Source organism: Pipistrellus hanaki (genome assembly GCF_964339955.1).
Source record: "Pipistrellus hanaki genome assembly, chromosome: 11".
Classification (NCBI taxonomy): Eukaryota; Metazoa; Chordata; class Mammalia; order Chiroptera; family Vespertilionidae; genus Pipistrellus; species Pipistrellus hanaki.
The window spans coordinates 37174661-37193596 of NC_140513.1; the positions used below are offsets into that span (position 1 = coordinate 37174661).

At 40.7% G+C, this 18936-nt stretch overlaps 1 protein-coding gene and 1 long non-coding RNA gene across 2 annotated transcripts in view; both read right to left on the reverse strand.

The window, feature by feature from the left end:
• LOC311630502 overlaps window positions 1-18936 on the reverse strand; it is a 760408-nt gene that overhangs the window by 531809 nt on the left and 209663 nt on the right. The gene's annotated exons all lie outside the window — the stretch shown is intronic.
• Window positions 1-18936, reverse strand: part of TMC1 (transmembrane channel like 1) — a 270648-nt gene that overhangs the window by 36006 nt on the left and 215706 nt on the right. Inside the window, exons 10-12 of the mRNA XM_084899506.1 lie at window positions 17795-17901; window positions 14407-14505; window positions 2118-2260 (exon numbers count right to left, since the gene is read on the reverse strand). Coding sequence (XP_084755632.1) covers window positions 2118-2260; window positions 14407-14505; window positions 17795-17901 — 349 coding nt within the window. The remainder of the gene's footprint in view (window positions 1-2117; window positions 2261-14406; window positions 14506-17794; window positions 17902-18936) is intronic.

Consider the following 18936-nt stretch of genomic DNA (forward strand, 5'->3'; position numbering starts at 1 on the left):
GTTAATTTACCTGTGTAAATTACTATGGCTACTAGAAAATTTTAAGTGAGATGTGTAGCTCATCTTGTATTTCTTTGCACAATGCTCTTCTATAACCTTAAAATTCACCAACTAGAAAATTATTGTAATGAATACACAAATCCATTAATGTGCAACTGCATAAACCTATGTGACTGCTCTGTCATTGGGGTTACATTTGATTCTTCAATAAACTAATGGGTTACAATCCTAACAAAATTATCAACAGTTATCAACAGTTATAAAATTATCAATTATTTACCTCCAGCCAGACATGTTCTCAGTATTAACTCATTTTATGTATTAACTCATTTAATCCTCATGGCCATCCTAAGACCAAGGTGTTATTACAGTTCTATTAAGAAGGAAACTAGAGAACAGAACATTTGTATAAGTTGTCAAAGGTCTTTTAGTCCATCTTAGAGCTGGGAGTTGAGTCCATGCAGACCAGCTGGGAATTCACAGCCTCTACAAAATCACTGAAAAGAGCTGAGTAACTGGACATACATGAACTCGTTTGCCCAGTGACTTAGGACAGTGAAGGACCGACTCAGAAACAATCTTCATGAGGCCTCTCTAATGTGACTTGCCCCCTTACTTTAGTTAGTCTTGCCAAATCAAAGTGGGGTCTCCATTAAGGCTTTCATCATGTCAGGAAGGGGCTTAAAACTAAATATAGTGTTTTTTGGTGGAATCAGTAATTGTGAATGGGACAGGATCCAAAGTGTGTCACAGACTTGTACACTAAGACAAGGCCCTTCCCTAAACTGAAGCAAATGGCCAATTCTCCCTGTGCAGAGTCAATTAAAGAGTTGGGACATTAATTGAGATGACTCAATTCTTTTCCTAAGCTAGAGAAGAGAACTGGCTGAAGGGCAGGTTACTCATAGCCCCAAACAACTGTGCTAGGTTTCCTCAGATTATTACAAATACAGGGTGGGCAGACATAAGTTCAAAGTTGTGAGTATGTGACACACTGTGTTTATGCTTGTGTTATTATTTATTAATAACTAGAGGCCCAGTGCACAAAATTCATGCATGAGGAGTGTGTGTTCCTCAGCCCAGTCTGCACCCTCTCCAAACTGGGACCCCTTGAAGAATGTCCGACTGCCTGTTTCGGCCCGATCCCACTTGGGCAGTCGGACATCCCTCTCACAATCCAGGACTGCTGGCTCCCAACCACTTGCCTGCCTGTCTGCCTGATTACCCCTAACCGCTTCTGCCTGCCAGCCTAATTGATGCCTAACTGCTCCCCTGCCAGCCTAGTCCCTCCCAACTACCCTCTCCTGCAGGACTGCTCTCCCCGCCTTCCCAAATGCCCTTCCCTGCAGGCCTGGTCACCCACAACTGCTCTCCCTTGCAGGCCATTTTGTGGCGGCCAACTTGTGTCCACATGGGGTCAGCTATCTTGTGTGTTGGAGTAATGGTCATTTTGCATATTACTCTTTTATTAGATAGGATTAGATAGGATTGCATTATTTTCTATACATATAACTGTAAACCAACTTTACCCACACCCTATGCATTTCAGTCAGAGGAAAAAAAAAAGGTGTTTCATCAGTTCCCTATAAAATCCTTCTCTGGCTCTAATAAATCCTTTTCTAAGACAAACCATGATGATGCCATTGATCAGGATACTCTTAGGGGTCATTTATTTTTGCCACTTTATTCAGCTAAAACTTTTTGGATGAGCGATTATATTGGCTTTTTGAAAAAAAAAGAAAAGAGAGCAATTATTTCTGCCTATTGAACTGGTTCTGCAAGTCACAAACCTCTGTACACAAAACAAAAGTCAGCAGCTGTTTCTGTGTCTTCTTTGCAACATTGATTCACACATCTAAGTACAAAAAGGCACATTTTAAAAATATGCTTGAACACAGGATGGGTATGCAGTGAGATGACCCAAAGGCCTGTACTCATAATCAATTCTTTTGTTTGGAGGATGTAATAGTCTAACATTAGCATCAGTATTAGAACAACATTTTATCTCATAGACTCTGCATCCTCTAACTGTAGAACAGGGGGGGGGAAATTACATCCATTCTCCCATTTGATTCCAGAAATCATTGTCTGTTTCCCAAGAGCCCAATGAAACTTACTCTCTAAGGACAACGACAAAGCTGTATCCGATGCAGCTGATCCCCACCAGAAAATAGGAGAGCGGCAACCTGAAATTCATCCATCCAATCGTTCGTTGATTGTCGTAATAGCCGTAAAAGAGGACAGAATACTGCGCCAAGCCCTAAAGTCCAACAACAAAGCCAGTTAGCAGGTGCCATGAAGAGAAACTCAAAGAAAAAAAAAAAGAGATTGATTTTTAAAAGGAATGACAAAATGAAATTAATTTTCAAACTTGGGAGATGGCTCTGACATGAGCCCTATTGTTTTGCTTCAGAGACTGAACGTTTCAGCTGCCACATTGATTGGCAGTTACTTGGTTTACTTTAAATTCAGGGACTTCTAAATAGACCCAATTTTTAATCAAATACAGGTTTGCTCAGCTGTAGAGCCATTACCATGAAATGCCCATTGATTATAGAACATCAAAACAAAAAGAAAGAGACTCATAGATAGAAAATAGATTGACAGTTGTCAGAAGGGAAGGGCATTGCAGGGCTGGGTGATAAACATGAAGAGATTTAAGCAACAACAACAAAAACAAAAGAACAAAAAACCTCATGGACACAGACAACAGCATGCTAATTCCCAGAGGGAAGGGGATGGGGTGAAGGGGAGTTAGAAGAAGGTAAAGGGGGATAAATGGTGATGGAAAGAGACTTGACTTGAGGTGGTGAACACACAATACAATGTACAGATGATGTATTATAGAAGTGTACACCTGAAACCTATATAAGTTTATTAACCAAGGTCACCCCAATAAATTCAATAAGAACAATTGATGGTGTCATCAGACTTACAATTTTAAGAACTTGCATGATATTTGGGGGAGGGTGTGAAACATGCTTCCTCAAATTGTGATGGCAAGTTTCCATTTCCAGTCGCCTGAGCCACAGTTAGACTAGTTCTTCTAAAACCCAGAGCAGTGTCTTAGCTCGGGCGAGGAACAGGTGAGGTGGCATTGGAAATGATCTGCACAACCTTCTATTCATCAAGACTATTACATCCCATCTCCTCCCATAACTGACATGTTTATTTGTGTAATTACCAGTACATGCTCTCTCCCAGAAATTACCCAGTGGGGTTAGAATCACCATTTCCCAAAGTCGCCTAAGGGGGACATACACACAACATGGGCATATTATGATGCTGCTTCCATATAGTTCTTCCATCTTTCTCTCCTCTTATTCACTGTGTTTTTTTTCACTCTCTGTAAAGAAACATTGTTTCTGTGTTACTATATATCCACTTTCTGAGCTTCTCTCTGAATTTATCTCTCAGGTAATAACTTAAAATGACTGTGCTATATAAAGTGAGGAGACAGTAACTTGTCAATGTGGAGCTTCCTCTTGAGGTCAAGTGAGTCACCCTTGAATACTAAAATATTAAATGGGTCCCTAGCTGGTTTGGCTCAATGGATAGAGTGTCAGCCTGCAGAATGAAGGGTCCCAGGTTCGATTCTGGCCAAGGGCATATGCCTGGGTTGCGGGCTCAGTCCCCAGTAAGGGGTGTGCAGGAGGCAGCCAATCAATGATTCTCTTATCATTGATGTTTCTATCTCTTTCTCCCACTTCCTTCTTCTCTAAAATCAATAAAATATATATTTTTAAAAGAAAAAGAAAAAATGTAAACAATAATTAGAAAAAAAATTATTTAAAAAATTAAATTGGTTGATTAACATCAATTGTATCAGGCCAGGAACTTTGAAGCCCACTGTTGAAGAAAGAAGGGAGAGGAAATGGGAGGGAGAGATGGAAGAGAAGGAGGAAGAAGAGGAAATTCCTCCATGCTAATTTCCAAGGGAATAATTAAGAGAAGTAATTTAGAAATTTTCCTTAAAAAAAAATTATGCCTAGTTCAAATCAGAAATATGAAAAAAAAAATATTGTTCCCAAAATCTGCAGCAAATTTATTTTGTAATACTCTGTGAGAATTTGCAGGGGGAAATTTTTTCAGGAAAATCTCAGAAGAGCTCCTGGGCTTAAGTAGAATCAGGATGGGACAGGAGGGGTATACTCAAAACCAAAGTGGTTCCCTGAACCATATCTGCCTGTATCTGCATTTTTCAACTCAAGAAAATTCAATTCCAAACCCCAAAGAAAATTTGAGGCTAAACAACTGGTAGAAACCTCAAGTAGAGAAAGCAAGTGAGCTGATCTTGTGTTTAAGATAGGAAAGGATACCAAATAGACCTGAACTGACCAACTGACCAAGACCCAGAAATCTCAGGGAAATAATCATTGGAAAAACTTCCCTGCATTTGGTTCCATGCCATCTTTAAAATATATATCCTATATAATAAAAGGCTAACATGCAAATCTACTGAATGGCAGAAAGATCAGCTGCTATGATGTACACTGACAGGCAGACACTCAATGCCGGAGCTGCCCTCTTGTGGTCAATGTGCTCCCACAGTGGGAGCGCCACTCAGCCAGAAGCCCTGAGCCAGGCTCATGACTGGCGAGTGCAGTGGCTCGCAGCAGTGCTAAGGATGTCTGATTGCTGGTTTGGGAGTGGGCCTAAGCCATCAGTGGGACATCCCCGGAGGGATCCCAGACTATGAGAGGTTGCAGGCCAGGCTGAGGGACCCCTGAGTGCATGAATTTTGTGCACCAGGCCTCTAGTATGTATGTATGTGTGTGTATATATATGTGTGTGCATATATGTGTGTGTGTGTGTGTGTATATATATATATATATATATATATATATATATATATATATTGTATATTGATTTCAGCAAAAGAAAAAAAAGGGAGAGAGAGATAGATAGAAATATCAATAATGAGAGAGGATCATCAATCAGCTGCCTCCTGCACCCCTCCTCCCCCACTGGGGATCAAGCGTGCAACCTGTGCATGTGCCCTGACCAGGAATTGAACCATGACCTCCTGTTTCATGAGTCAACATCAACCAATGAACCGCACCAGCTGGGCCATGACATCTTCTTTCACATTCATCTAGGGGAGGTCTCTGCTTCCTCTCAGCTATTTTAAATCCAATGCCCTGTCCAGAACCTTCAAACTGGCACTCTTGTCCCCAGGAAACAATAACAGACCCTGGTCAGTATTGGCACTTGGACCCTTGTGTAGTTTAAAGATATCCTTAACTGTTTCATTTTTTTCATAACTATAAGGCATTCATTTTATAATATTTCCTGCACCTGACTCTTACCTCATTTCCATGCTACAGTCCTGACACTTGGTGATAATGGTTGCAGTAATAACATCAATCAATACATTTTGTTGAGCACTTTGCATGTGCTTAAAACCTGACTTCATCTCACAGAATCCTCACAAGGACCCAATGAAGTTGCTACTGTCAGGGAAAATAGTTTCCCTCAACTCTTAATGTGTTCTTCCATGTGCAGAAACTCAGAAATGTAATGCTCCCAGCCTCTCTCCAAGGCCTCATGCTAGCCCCAGGGAAGAGAAACCAGCTGAGAGCAGGACCTGGCTAAGCAAGTGGGCATGATGTGGGCCACCGCTCCTCCTCCTCCCCCTGCAATAGCACAGGCTGTGCTCCGCCCCTGCCGAGGGAGGCCCGTCCTGGCCGAGGGCTGCTGGGTAGAAATGCCTGACTGGGACGCCCACTTGCCCATAAACAGATACCACGCTCTTTAATATCTGCTTTAACAAGAATAAAGATGGCATGTTGACCTCTACCTTTAGCTTTTTTCTGGTTAGCACACAAGCTGGGAGGAATGTTATTTATAATAACACACACACATACACACACACACACACACACACACACACACACACATACACACACACCTCTCTGCCCAACTCAGTAACTTGTCCAAGTTCCCATAGCTAGTAAATGACAGAGTGTGAACTTGAACTGGGTCTGTCCAATACATATCCCATATACTTAGCCACAGTGCTATCCTCCTTCTCCTGTGCTTCCGTTTCCTACCAGGCCTTGTATCACGCCAGTGCCATATACATTCCTGGTTAAACAAAAATACAAGGAAACCCTCCCAACTCAGCAGGAACTTTTGTCCGATATCCCTGGATTGGACCCTGGTGGTGCCAAGATCTCTTGGAAAAGACCCCCGTGCTCCTTTTGAAAAGAGTTCAGAGGACCTCATCTCTTTGTTCATAAACATTACAACCTGACATCTTTTTTCTAATTCATAACGACACCTCCAAAATAACATGAAAGGAGAAAGGAGCTATCCAACAAGCATCTGGTGAACTTGTTCGGTTAACACAACAGCCACTGGCGCTGCTGGCCCGTCTGCTGTATGCACCATCAACATATGTTTGGTGACTGGCACTTCATAAATGTTAGATCACATCCAAAGTTGCAAGGGCCCTGCTTTTTTTTTTGGAATCCTGATTATTTGACAGAGTCTTCTTCAATTGGCCTGTTACTTCATAGGCAGTCAAGTATAAATGAAAGAGGTAATATTGATGAGCATAATGTTTAAAAGCGTTATCCAATCCATCTTGTGGGGGTGACTATAACAGGAGTTGAAAGGCTGAAGAGAGGAACACCCCTCCCTTTCCACCCAGCCGGCCCACCACACTCCTCGCATTTTTCTCCTTTCCTTAAAGCTCTAAGAGCAGACATCTGGAAGTAACTAAAATAGCAGTGACTCCTAGTCCAGCCAAGGTTTGACTTCGGTTTCCATGTCAGCATGCATGGCTTTCCGTGTGGGAGCTCTCTCCCACCCCAAAATCTGTGACAGAGAAACCACAGCCGGAGCCAAGTTTCAAATGAGCACAGAGAAGTCCTGTCCAACTCTGGGCTCCATGCATCTGCATCATCTATTAAGACTCTAATTTCTGTTTCAATGCTGCAGCTGGTCTAGTCTATAGCAGCTGACACCCTTTGATAAGAAAGAGAATGCTTTGATGATGTAATTGCTAGGAAACAACCCACATCATTATTTATCTGAGTAACTTTTATTTGCCAAATGCTATACCTAGGTGAAGTAGAGGCTGGGTTATAGAGGCCCTCAGAAGAGTTCTGCACACAAAATATTTTCTTCCTAAGTACTTATCACCTGAAATTATATTAGAACTCCATCCCTGTGGTTTCTCATGACTACAAATAGAGTAAAAGAAACATTCCACCCCCAGGATGGTAAATGAGTTGCAATATCCTTAGCAATTCTGTTTAAGTTTTAGCTAGTATCAGACCATTATTTTGAAGAAGAAGAAAAAATCTTGAAGTCAAAACTGTTAAGAAAGGACAACGTCACTTCCATGTGTGCCAAGACACGAGAGAGTAGCGCACAAGTTGGGGTAGAGTCCTGTTTCTCTGAGTTGTTAACAATTCACTTAGACCTTAGTGTGAAAAGTTTCAAGCATGGGTGAGAAAGAGCTGATGTCACAATATCTGATAGAGCAGGACCCGGGAGAGAAGCAAGACGTGAAAGGCTAACAACACCCCAAACAAAGCTTAACTAGCTCCCCAGGAACAGCAGCCAGCCTGGCCGACATGCTGATATCTAGCCCAGGGCCACCCTCTTTCTCTGCAATCAGACTCAGCAAGCTTCCACCTAATGCTCTGCTCACCTCTGAGCTTATTTTCCTTTTGCTGCAACCCAAATGCAGAGTCATGAAACAAATGCCATGTGGCTCTTTGAGAGGGAGCATGTGGATTACAAAGAGAAAGCTAGACAAAGCCTTAGCAGATCTAGTTTTCTCTAGAAGGAATAAACCTCAACAATATTATAGACAGTGAACTCTGGGCCCTCAAAACGCTGTGAAGTAGACAGTTTCTTCCAGTGCCAGCTATGTGTTGATGCCCTCAAACCACTTCCTCCCTCCCAGGCAGGTGGGCATTGCTGCTGTCTCCGTTCCCCTGCTGGCTTGTGGATACCTTGCTCTCACAATCAGGGCTCCCTCTCCCTGTCTCTCCTCTTACAAACCATTTTTGCATGGAAAATAGAGTTCATTTACTGGGTCCTCTCAGGACTCATTAAACTTCAACACTGAATCCTTCTTCCATGTGCCTTCATGTACTTTTATATATATATATGCCTGTTAGTTTGGGACTGTCACATTGGATGGCACATCCGATTAGACCATAAGGTCCCTGTGGGCAGGGATTATAGGTTAGTTATCTTTTTATTCCCAGCATCTGACATTCAGCTTTATGCTTGCGGAATGACTGAATGAAAAAAAGAAATTGCTTCTATTGGTCATTAGCAATCCTCAGTTAGATTAAGTTCCTTTAAATTTTCAACTAAACCACTCTTTTCTAATTTTCTGCTCTCTATTACCCATTTTAATAAAACAGAGTAAATCATTCAAGACAGTAGCATGACTGACAATAACAATATCATGTTGGAATATAATAAATGAAAACACACACAAAAAATGTCTGAGGGACACTAAAGCTGGCAAATGCTTTAATTTTTTTCTACTGTCTAATTGCCTAAAACTCTTACAAAATGAGACATCTCAGGGCTATAAAATGAGCTGCTATGTATGATTTCTTCACACATAGGAAAACTTGGTTTTCTTTTATTTCACAAGTTAGACATTGAAAGCATTATATTATGGATGTCTGTTGTTCTTTTATTTCTGGACTTGTAAATCTACCCATTAGTTCTTTGAAGTTATGCATATATGAAGTGATAGGTGTGGTCATTGGGACACAGCTCATACTGGGAATTACCTTAGTATTATCTACTTAAGAATGAGTTTTTGAAAAAAGAAAAATATTTTAAAAGTAGAGAAAATATTGAGACTACTTTAAAAAAAAATGAATGAACTTGGAAATTTTCAACCCCATATATGTAGCCCACATTTTATTTCAAATACTTAAAATTAGCAAACATAATTTCAAGTAGTTTATAAGCAAATAATGTCTATTGGAGATATATTATGCTAGAACCTTAGGATAAAGTTTTTACTGAATTGCCTTTAAATGTTTATCAATTTAAATAATCTATTTATTATAGTATATGTACTGGACTCATGATTTTGGTGTTATTTGTATTATGAAATATAATTTAATTGTTTACAATATTCTAATCTAATCTAAATGGCTCAGCCTTTACTCTATTAGGTAGACAGCCAGTATTTAGATATCAGCAAATTCCTACCAGGTAAATTGAGCGCTTCCAAACAATTTTAGTCTCTCAGTCATAATGATAGATTATCCTTTGGTCTCACATTCATCTTTTCTTCATCCAATCTGTTGAGTTTTTCAAAATCCAAGTCTGATAATGCCACTAGTCACCCACCACCCACTTAAATTATTTTTAATTGCTCAAGGGGAAAAAAAATTATCATGGCCTAGATTGTAGACAGCCTCACATGGTTTGTTAATCTTCTGTCTCTCCACTGCCATCTGCCCCTGACTACAGATCTGAAGGAGTCAGTTTTCCAAGTTTAAGAGACCAGGATACCAAGAAAGCTAAGATAAGACCCAGAAATCTCTCCCATCACATTATAGACATGCCATACAGAAGTCTACTATAGGTACAAATTAGAGGATGCTCAACCCTTTCAATCTATGATCTCCAGGCCAGGGACAAGTATATCTCAGAGTGTACTTGAGAATCTACAAGCCCATATTTGTCCCCAAGAGGCCTAACAGTCTGGCTTGGGGTCATTCTTTTGCCCTGACCAATGGATAATTTATGATCTAGGGCTTTAGTCTCCGTTGCCAGCACTTGGCTAGGTTGAAACAATGGCTGTGGCAAGGAGGTTATGTTTCTTGTTGGAAGCTTGTTGAAACTAAATATCAATAACAGCAACAGTTCTGATCTAGTCACATTTTCAGAGCCAAGAGCACCTGTAGCAGCCCTGTAGATGTGCTGCTCAGATCCCTTTCAGAAGACAGTTTCCAGCTGCCACTTTGGATTGACCCAAATAGATCCTGATGTGTTCATCCTGGGTACACACACACACACACACACACACACACACACACACACGTCACCTGCCAATGATTGAGCATGGTGAGGAGTACTAGAGCCAGGTTATTCTTCAGTGACATGGGAGTCCTCCAATGGTCATTTCTTGCTAGGAGACTAACCATTAGCCCAGCCAAGACGTTTTTCAGAATGGTGCTACAGTCTGAGACTCATCCTACCCAATCTTCCTTCCCTCTCTCCTTTCCAGGTTGTCAGGCCTGCTTTGCCATCTGAAGACTCTCCTCTACCCTCCACCTAACCCCATTAGGCTCATTTTCCCCTTTCTCACCTATAGTCACCCCCTTGCCCCTTTTCTCCTGCAACTAATATTGATCCTGGCGTTTCTTTCTCAGGAAATCTGAAATGATTTATCCCTTCAAAGGACCCCCTGAAAATAAAGATGCATTTGAAAGGCTGCAATATTCCTAAAGGAAAAGATATGTTATTCCATGTATGAATCATAAAAATATCTCTCCTAAATGTGGTCAGTACGATAAGAGATAAGAGAAGAAAGAACTTAACACAACTGATATATGTCTCAAGGAGATGCTCTTACTTTGAAGATCGTTACTTAAAAGAGCTGTTTATGTTGACTCAGGTGAAAAAAGGAACTGAACTGCTATTTGTTTACTTTCAGAAAGTGTGTGACAGTCTCCTTCGAGGACAGACCTAAGAAGGAGATGTGGCAAAAGTGGGCAGGGCAAAAGAATAGGCCTTGAATTTGACATTAAAGTCAGCCACATTTTTGCTTGAATTTGTGTCTCCTCTAATTCTAAGTGCTGTCTTTGCACTAACAAACTAATTTCTCTGAATCTTAATCTCCTCAACTATACAATGATTATTGAGCTTCATCTTGAAGGGTTTAGTTATAAAATGTAAGATCTGGGTCTAATTAAAACATAATAGGTGTCATTTTCCCCTCCTGCACAACAGAGCTTCCTCCACCTCCCGCATCTATGAAGCCCAGCAGAGCAGGGAAGGAAAAGGTGGTGGACCACTTATTCATATGCAATGTACAAGATGCCCTCAAGCTGGAAAGCTAAGTGCATTCCCCTTTATCACAGCTCCAGTCTTTACTCATATGATCTCACAGTCTGATGTCAGCTCAAGCTTTTCCAAATTCCGCCTCATTTCCTCACCCTCTCTCCATATCTAAACTATACAGTCTCTTCCTCTTTATCATTCCTGAATCATCCTTGTGTCTCCAAGTATCTTGCCAACACATGCATTTTCTTCTTACTTAAACTCCTTCTCCTAATTCTACAGCTTCAAATAAAGCCATTTCTGCTCATTTGATTCATAGCATACCAATTAGATAATCTCTCTATTTCTTACTACTTCAATAAAATGTATTTCCCCCTGATCAGTAAGATCAATCACTAGGTACCCAATGAAAGGATTAAAAATATGGTGCTTTGAGAAGCCATCAGACTGACTGATTTAGCATACTAGTATAGCAAATGGTACTTGTCTACTACCAATTAAAGGGGATTTGGATGAGTTGTGATACATGCTTATGAGTCACAGATCTCTGAGCTTGCAAGGAGTTATTCTGTCCGGGCAGAGAGTTTACGGGGGAAGTTTCTGGCTTTCCATTATGAAGTTCAACAGAGAAGCAGCTCCCCACCACTTGCCTCACCTCCATCCTGAAGGTTTTTCTGACCCTTCCCATTTTATAGCTTCCTCTGCCACAAGAGATCCTGCATCTATTAACCATGTTTTATAAATATTTTCTGCTTCTTTTTTTCCCCTGCATCTCTATGGCATTGTTTAGCTAAGCTGGCATATTAATCTTCTAAGATGCAATAGACCAATCCTTGGCCCAATGAGACTGTTTAGGCACCTCTTTCCTGGGCCTGAGGCATGTCTTTCCCCCTGGCATCTTTGGAAGTGCAGAATTCTGAGTTTTCAGGGATCTCAAGGACATTTGGTCAAAGGTTTCCTCCATGGTGTCATAATAGATGGAATCCTGGGCTGTCCACTTACATCATCCCATAGTACAGAGCAGGCTCCTTTATGAGGTAATTGTTCTGACGATCAAGTAGAGAACTCAGGCAAGAGTAAATATCGAACCTGTAATTTTGTTTGAGAAACTAATTTGGGAATTGCATGCTTACTATAAAAGGTGAAAATGGGACCCAACTGCCTCACCTCCTTCTCCCTTTGAGAGGAAGATATAGCACTAAATGAAGTCAGTCTGTGTTCCACGAACGCGTAGTGAGAAGGCTGTTGGAAATCACTGCAGGAAAATCAGTGACAGGAACAGGCACAGAAAGAGCACTAGATTAGGAGCCACTCATTAACCATAAAATCCTGAATGTGCTTCCGTCACTCAGTTTCCCTAACTTTATTATGTGGGACATGGGATGGAAGATCTCTAAGGACACTTCTGTCTCTAGAAAGCTCTTGTTTTGTGACACATGTCAAATGATTGAATGGTTACAGAGTATAGAAATTTTAAGAAAGTCTATAAGTGAATAATATCAGCTTTATTTTTTCTTGACCTTTTGGCACTCTTTCATTGCCTCATAATCATTTCCAGGAAGGCTTGGAGTTATAAAGGAAAATGAATATCATCAAAGCCATCTTCCTCTTCATCTTTTCCAACTGACTAATATCTCTCAAATATCACATGGACATTTCCCCCAAGACTTTCAATTTCAGTTTTTTTTTTAATAAATGTGTATGTGCTTAAACTTCAGAAATATGTTTAAAAATTAAAAAGACTTTTGTTCATATTTCTAGTTCTTCCTTTCACTAATATGACAAACAGCTGAAAATGTCAATGATATTACTAGTTCTAATTTTTATTAACTGAATTTGAAGTTTATTAACTTGCTAGTTAGAGGATGAGAAAGAGAAATCAAAATTATTTCAGGGGGACACAGTAATAATTTTTTTGAAATTGAAGTAAGGGGGAAAGAGGAATGGAGGAAGTAAGAAGTAATGGGGAACATAAAAGTGAAGAAATAAAAGCTAATTTAGAAGCCATCTACTCTATGAAACCTAAACCTTCCTCAAGGTTCCCCAATATCTTTTTCTTCATTTTGCTAACTTAGTACATAACATATTGTATTCTGGTTGCCTATGTATTTTTCTTAAGTTGTCATGAGTACCTAGTGATCAAGAGAATCGTGTCTATTCATCTTTGTAAAACCAGTATATGTTATATTCCATAAATAAACACTGAGTTGAAACAAAAAAAGCCAATTGACAGGGGGATTTTATGTTTCAAATGCTACAGAGTGAGGGCTTTATTCTATATTTTGCCTGTTTACTCACAAACTAGGAAATTTTGTAAGGTTTACATTTTCTGGTAATGCTCACATACATTAATTTCTATGGTTCTTATCTCAAGGCTCTACAAATGCCTGCCCCCCCCCCCAACTGCGAGGAAAATGAATATCATCAAAGCCACCTTCCTCTTCATCTTTTCCAACTGACTAATATCTCTCAAATATCACATGGACATTTCCCCCAAGACTTTCAATTTCAGTTTTTTTGATAAATGTGTATGTGCTTAGTTACTCAGACTGAAAGTCAACGGGATTCATTAAACCCTCCATTAATTGAGAATACAAGGGGGCCAAAGAAGATGCAGCATACGTGTAGTCTCTTTAGGAAGCTCACAATTTAGGAGCTTAAGGATCAAATTCAAAACATCTATGAAATTTTAGCACTATGAACATGAAGGCTGTTTATTGTTTTTCGCCCCTTTGTCATTCCCCGGTCTACATAAAAATTTATTCTCATTTGCTATTTTTCAAAAATTCCTTGGATCATCAGTTTCCCAATCTCCACGTTGATACTTTTCTGTCCTCTGCACTTTCAAACATCTCCAATCTGGTCCCTATTTTAACTTCAGTGTCTGTGTCACAGACTTGAATCACACTCCAAAATGATTTTTCAATGGGCAGGGATGAGTCTCTGCCATAGCAATAAACCCCATGGAGAAGACCTCAAAGAGGAATATTCATTTTAGTGCTACAGTGGAATAATCCTCATTTGGGTATTATTTAGTAGTTAGAATTTAGTATTGCTTGGTATTTAATATTTAGCTTTATTTGGTATTGACTATTTGGTAATACTAAATAGACTTGTTTAGGAAGTGAAGAGGTTAATATACAATGTAAAAGTTCTAATTTCCTAAGAACTCAAAAAGCACTTTTGCAAACTCTTCCTTTATTCTTCTCCAAAGCCAGAGATAAGAACATTGTAGTCTTAGCTTGTAGTCTTTGAACTCTGAGCTCACCTTCATTCAATAATCTATGTTCCCTTCCCTCCTTCCCTCCTTCCCTCCCCCCGCCCCCCAGCCCCACCAGAGAAGACCATAGGGTTTCAGAACAAGGAGAACTTCATCTACCCGCACAGCTGTGTGGAGACACTTACATTGAAATCGTACAACACACCAAAGTTAGCTGCCGATGCCTCTTCAGCTCTGGGAACCGTCTTTCTAGGTAAACTGCCATATGGCAAACCCCAGAGGTACTATATGGAGAAGCAGAAAAGCAGTTAACAATTGGAAACAAAGTCTGAACCACACATGTGATCACAAATCGTTTTTGTTTAAAAGCACTTCTGAAGCCTTTTCATGAGGACTGTGGATCTCCATGTGGGGTCCCCTCTTCTGGGAATCTCCCATTAAATTCAGAATTCCAAACAATGGGAGTACTAAGGGCCCTGTGCTTTGAGTTCAGTGGACCACCAACAGTTGGGCCAACCACAGTGCCCAGAAGGCTACCCACACCACCTTCAAACTGGTCTGTCTCATTTAGGGAGGTCTGAAAAGGACAGTGTCATTTGAGGACTTTAGTGTTCTAGAAAACCAGACTACCCACATCTTCATGCAGGTGGGCATGGGAGAAGAATCTCTCCCTCATGCCAAGGAAGAGGGTTCCCAAAAGCAGCACTCAGAATTTGAGGGTGGTAAGAGGGAAGACTGATTATGAACCTGCCTCGCCATTAATTCAGGATTACTCCCTGATCTGTGCTATCAGAGTAGAACAGGTTATTAGGGGCAGAGACAGCCAGTCAGGGAGTAAGAGTAATATCCTGTCAAGAGCTTTGGCTTGCCAAGCAGATGCTGCTTCTTGTATGAGATGAAAGCTTCCCTTCCCTAGGGCTGGGGGTAGAGTTTGAATATGGATGGAAATCTGGGTGACTGGGTAAGGCTGGAAATCAGCCCCTACTCCCTTTTTCCACACAAGCTGCTCTGTTTCCATGGCAAACCTGCAGATCCTCTGACTTCCCGGGATAAACAGAACAGAGGGTAAATTCTACCTGTTTTATCTCACCCCAAAGTGGGGACCACAGAGGACTGAAGAGATTAGGGTTTGCCCAGGGACACAGGAACTTTGGGCAAAAGGGCATATGCATCAGAGGAATACTGAGTAAGGCTGCTGGATGGAGGCATCTGAGAAATTGAGTTTTGTTACCAGGCGGTGACCAGCCCTGGCCTCTGTGATTCTGTAAAGGTGGCATGAAGGATACCCATCCTCTTCTGTTCTTTCTCTGGAGTCGGTAATCATTGCCCAAAAAAACAGGATGCCCCTCAGCATCTAACACAACCTGTAAAAAGCATCCCAAGCTTGTCCTGGCCAGTGTGGCTCAGTTGGATAAGCATCATCCTATGCACCAAGAAGTTGCCAGTTGATCCTTGGTCAGGATTGTGGGCTTGATCCCCAGTAGGTGGTGTGTAGGAGGCAGCTGACTGATATTTCTCTTTCTCATTGACAACTTCTCTCTCTCTCTCTCTCTCTCTCTCTCTCTCTCTCTCTCTCTCTCTCTCTCTCTCTCTTTTCTTTCTTTCTGTCTCTCTAAAATCAATTTTTTAGTAAAAAGCATCCAAAGCCAATATGCTTCCCAGTTCTAGGACTATACCCAATTGAACACATATTAGCTCCCTCTACTGTATATTATCAGGGATTTTGCAATTTCATATAGTTGGAACAAATTAGCTTCAATCTTTCATTTCCTCCACATGGAGGCAGCATGGGGTGGGAGAAATAGTAAATTCTGCTGAAAACTCTTCATGGTTATATATAACCTGAGTCTGACACTAAGATGTATCACAGTAGCCAGTGTTAAAGTTTCAAGTTTCCTTAGAGAGATGAGCAAAAATAAAGCTGAGGTTAATCTGAAATAGATAAAATACAAACACATTCTGCTGCATTCCTTGAAAGTTTTCTCCTTGGAGATGAACTGTACAGGAATTCTGATCTATGTCTACTGTTTTCTACAAGCCAAATAGCTATAGAACCCCCAGGATTACCTCAGGATTATACAACTAATAGATTAGGGTGCAAAATCTGAAGGGGGGAAAAAAAATCACTCTGGGATTAAAACCAATAGTAGTTAGCATATTAATGCAAAAAGACCCATTGGAAGGCCAATGGACTTTGATATTCAACAGGGCTGAAAATCAGCATAATATTGCCCTGCGGTGGGCTCAATGGCTGAAGGCAGTTCCCTAACCTGATAATCCTTTTACTGTTTACCAAATTTTACCTTTGATATGCCTCTATGCATTACTAAAGGGAAAATGTGTATTCAAGTGAATAAAAGCAGATGACACCCGGGTTTCAGTGTGCTCTTCATGAAAGAGACACCTCTGGCCCCCAGTGCCTTCTAAATTCATATTTCTTGTATAGCATTTTTGTTTGTGCATCAGCCCCTTCTTCAGATCCTGAACCCTAGATGTGAAAGGTTGCGACACTGGAATGCTAGCTAAATCCATTAAGCATTGTGGACTCGATTTTCACATTTTTTAAATGAAAGAACAAAAAATCTTTTATAATCTACCTCATAAATTTTTTGTGAGGCTCATTAAACATAAGAAATGAAAGTGTTTTACACTTATAAAAAGCAAAGAACTCAATGAATGTAAGGCACTATGAGTATGATTATACTAATGGAGGCCGGATACTGAAATGGGCCCTGATTTGAAACCATGGGGATAAAAATTTTTAACACCAAGTTTTGGCTGTTTTCAATGCTGTACTGAACAAATTGGTTTTGAAATATTGGTACCTACAAAGACCCTTTGCAGATTAAATAAAGCCCAGCTCAATTTATGTATAGTAAACATCCAAAGAGATCTTTGAGTCATTTAACTTCACCTGGGTGAAAGACCCCAACCTCACTCTTGCTTCTTGGCCTTAGCTAATTCTCCCCACATCAGCTCAGGGCTTTTCCTTCATCTTCAATCTGTTTTATTCTCCTCTCTGACCTTGGTCCAAAGGGTCTCCACCCGTGTGTGTGTGTGTGTGTGTGTGTGTGTGTGTGTGTGTGTGTGTGTATGGATTATCTTACTTTGGAAGAAATTTACTCATTTATGTTTCTTTAGTATAGAAAAGCTGGATGCCTTGAGTTGCATTGAGAAGCATTTCTTTCCACGCAAACTTGGCAACAAAGCCTTCCTCTTTCTTCCTTTTGGGCCCGGGGACCACCTTAGGAATCTGACAAAGCCATAAACCATTTCCCATAATAATGTACATGTAAACATACATGTGACATTTTACAAATGACTTCAGGAGGTTCAGACACCCTTTAGAGCAAGGATGTCTTAGGACTTTTGGTCCATGGGCACCATTTTGAAGACTAATTTTGCCACAAATACTATGACTCTAAGGGTAGATTAACCAGACCTCTTTGGGATGCTTACCATCTACTGGAAGAATATGCATTCTACTCTTACAGAAAAAAGGAGCTTTTCTAAGAGGTGATCACATGGGAAACCTGTGGCAGTGTGTTGTGTAAACTAGAATCAGAGTCTTACCTCTGGCAACATGATGAGGCTAAATGTCAGAACGAAGAGAACCATATTTACTCCATACATCCATCTCATGAAGAGGAAGTATGAAGCCACCGATGAGCCAAACTGACCTATTAAAAATAAAATTAAAAAGTTAGGAGCTTCTGGGTAAGATGGTGTATAGGTAAATGCAGTACTCAAATCCTCCCACAACCACATCAAATTTACAACTAAACTAGAGAATGACCCTCATGCAGAACCATCTGAAATCTAGCTGAATGAAAGTCCTACAACTAAGGATTTAAAGAGAAGGTACACGGAGATTGGTAGAAGGGGCAGAGACACAGAACAGGCTGGTCCCACACCCACACGTAATGGATAAAAATCAGGAGGAATATATCAGCTGCAGTGGTCGCCCCTAAGGAGCAAAATCTCCTGGCCCCTACCAGGCTTCCAAGCCCAGGGTTCCAGTGCTGGGAAGAGAAGTCCCCTTAATCTCTGGCTGTAAAAACCAGCAGAGATTTTGAGTGAGATTAGGCTTCTGGAGTTCCAAACAGTATCTCTTAAAAAGGCCACACGGACTTACTCAGACTCACTCCCTGTCCCTCCGAGCTCCAGCACTGGGGCAGTAGCTTGAAAGGAAACAGGGCAAGAGCCGGAGTGGTCCTGGGGATGTGAGTGCAGCACAGGGAGTATGGTCAATAGTGTCCTAACGGCTGTATGGTGTCAGGTGGGTGCAGGATTTGTTGAGATGATCACTTAGTAAGTTACATCATGTCTGGTCACTGGGTGTACACCTGAGGCTAGTATAGTGTGGTTTGTGTGTTTGTAAGTGGAAAAAAGGGGGGGAGGAAAAAATTAAAAAGTTGAAAGGACAGAACAAAAGCTATGTCTTCACAACCTTCCAAAATCAATCTGCTCATTGCAATATAGTACTGGTTCCATTCACATTTACTGTCTCCAGCATTCTTCTTTTTCTATTTGAAAGAGAAGGTGTTAATGATGGAAGTGCTCTCTGTTGTGTAGCTGTAGTTGTCATAAATGATCATGACCTATACCTTATACTCCATCCGAGGAAAAGCTGCTTTTTGTTTAGCAGCTAAGATTGCCATCTGAAGAGCTTAGTTTATTCCTTGAGTTACTATACTTAAGTGAGCAAATAGTAT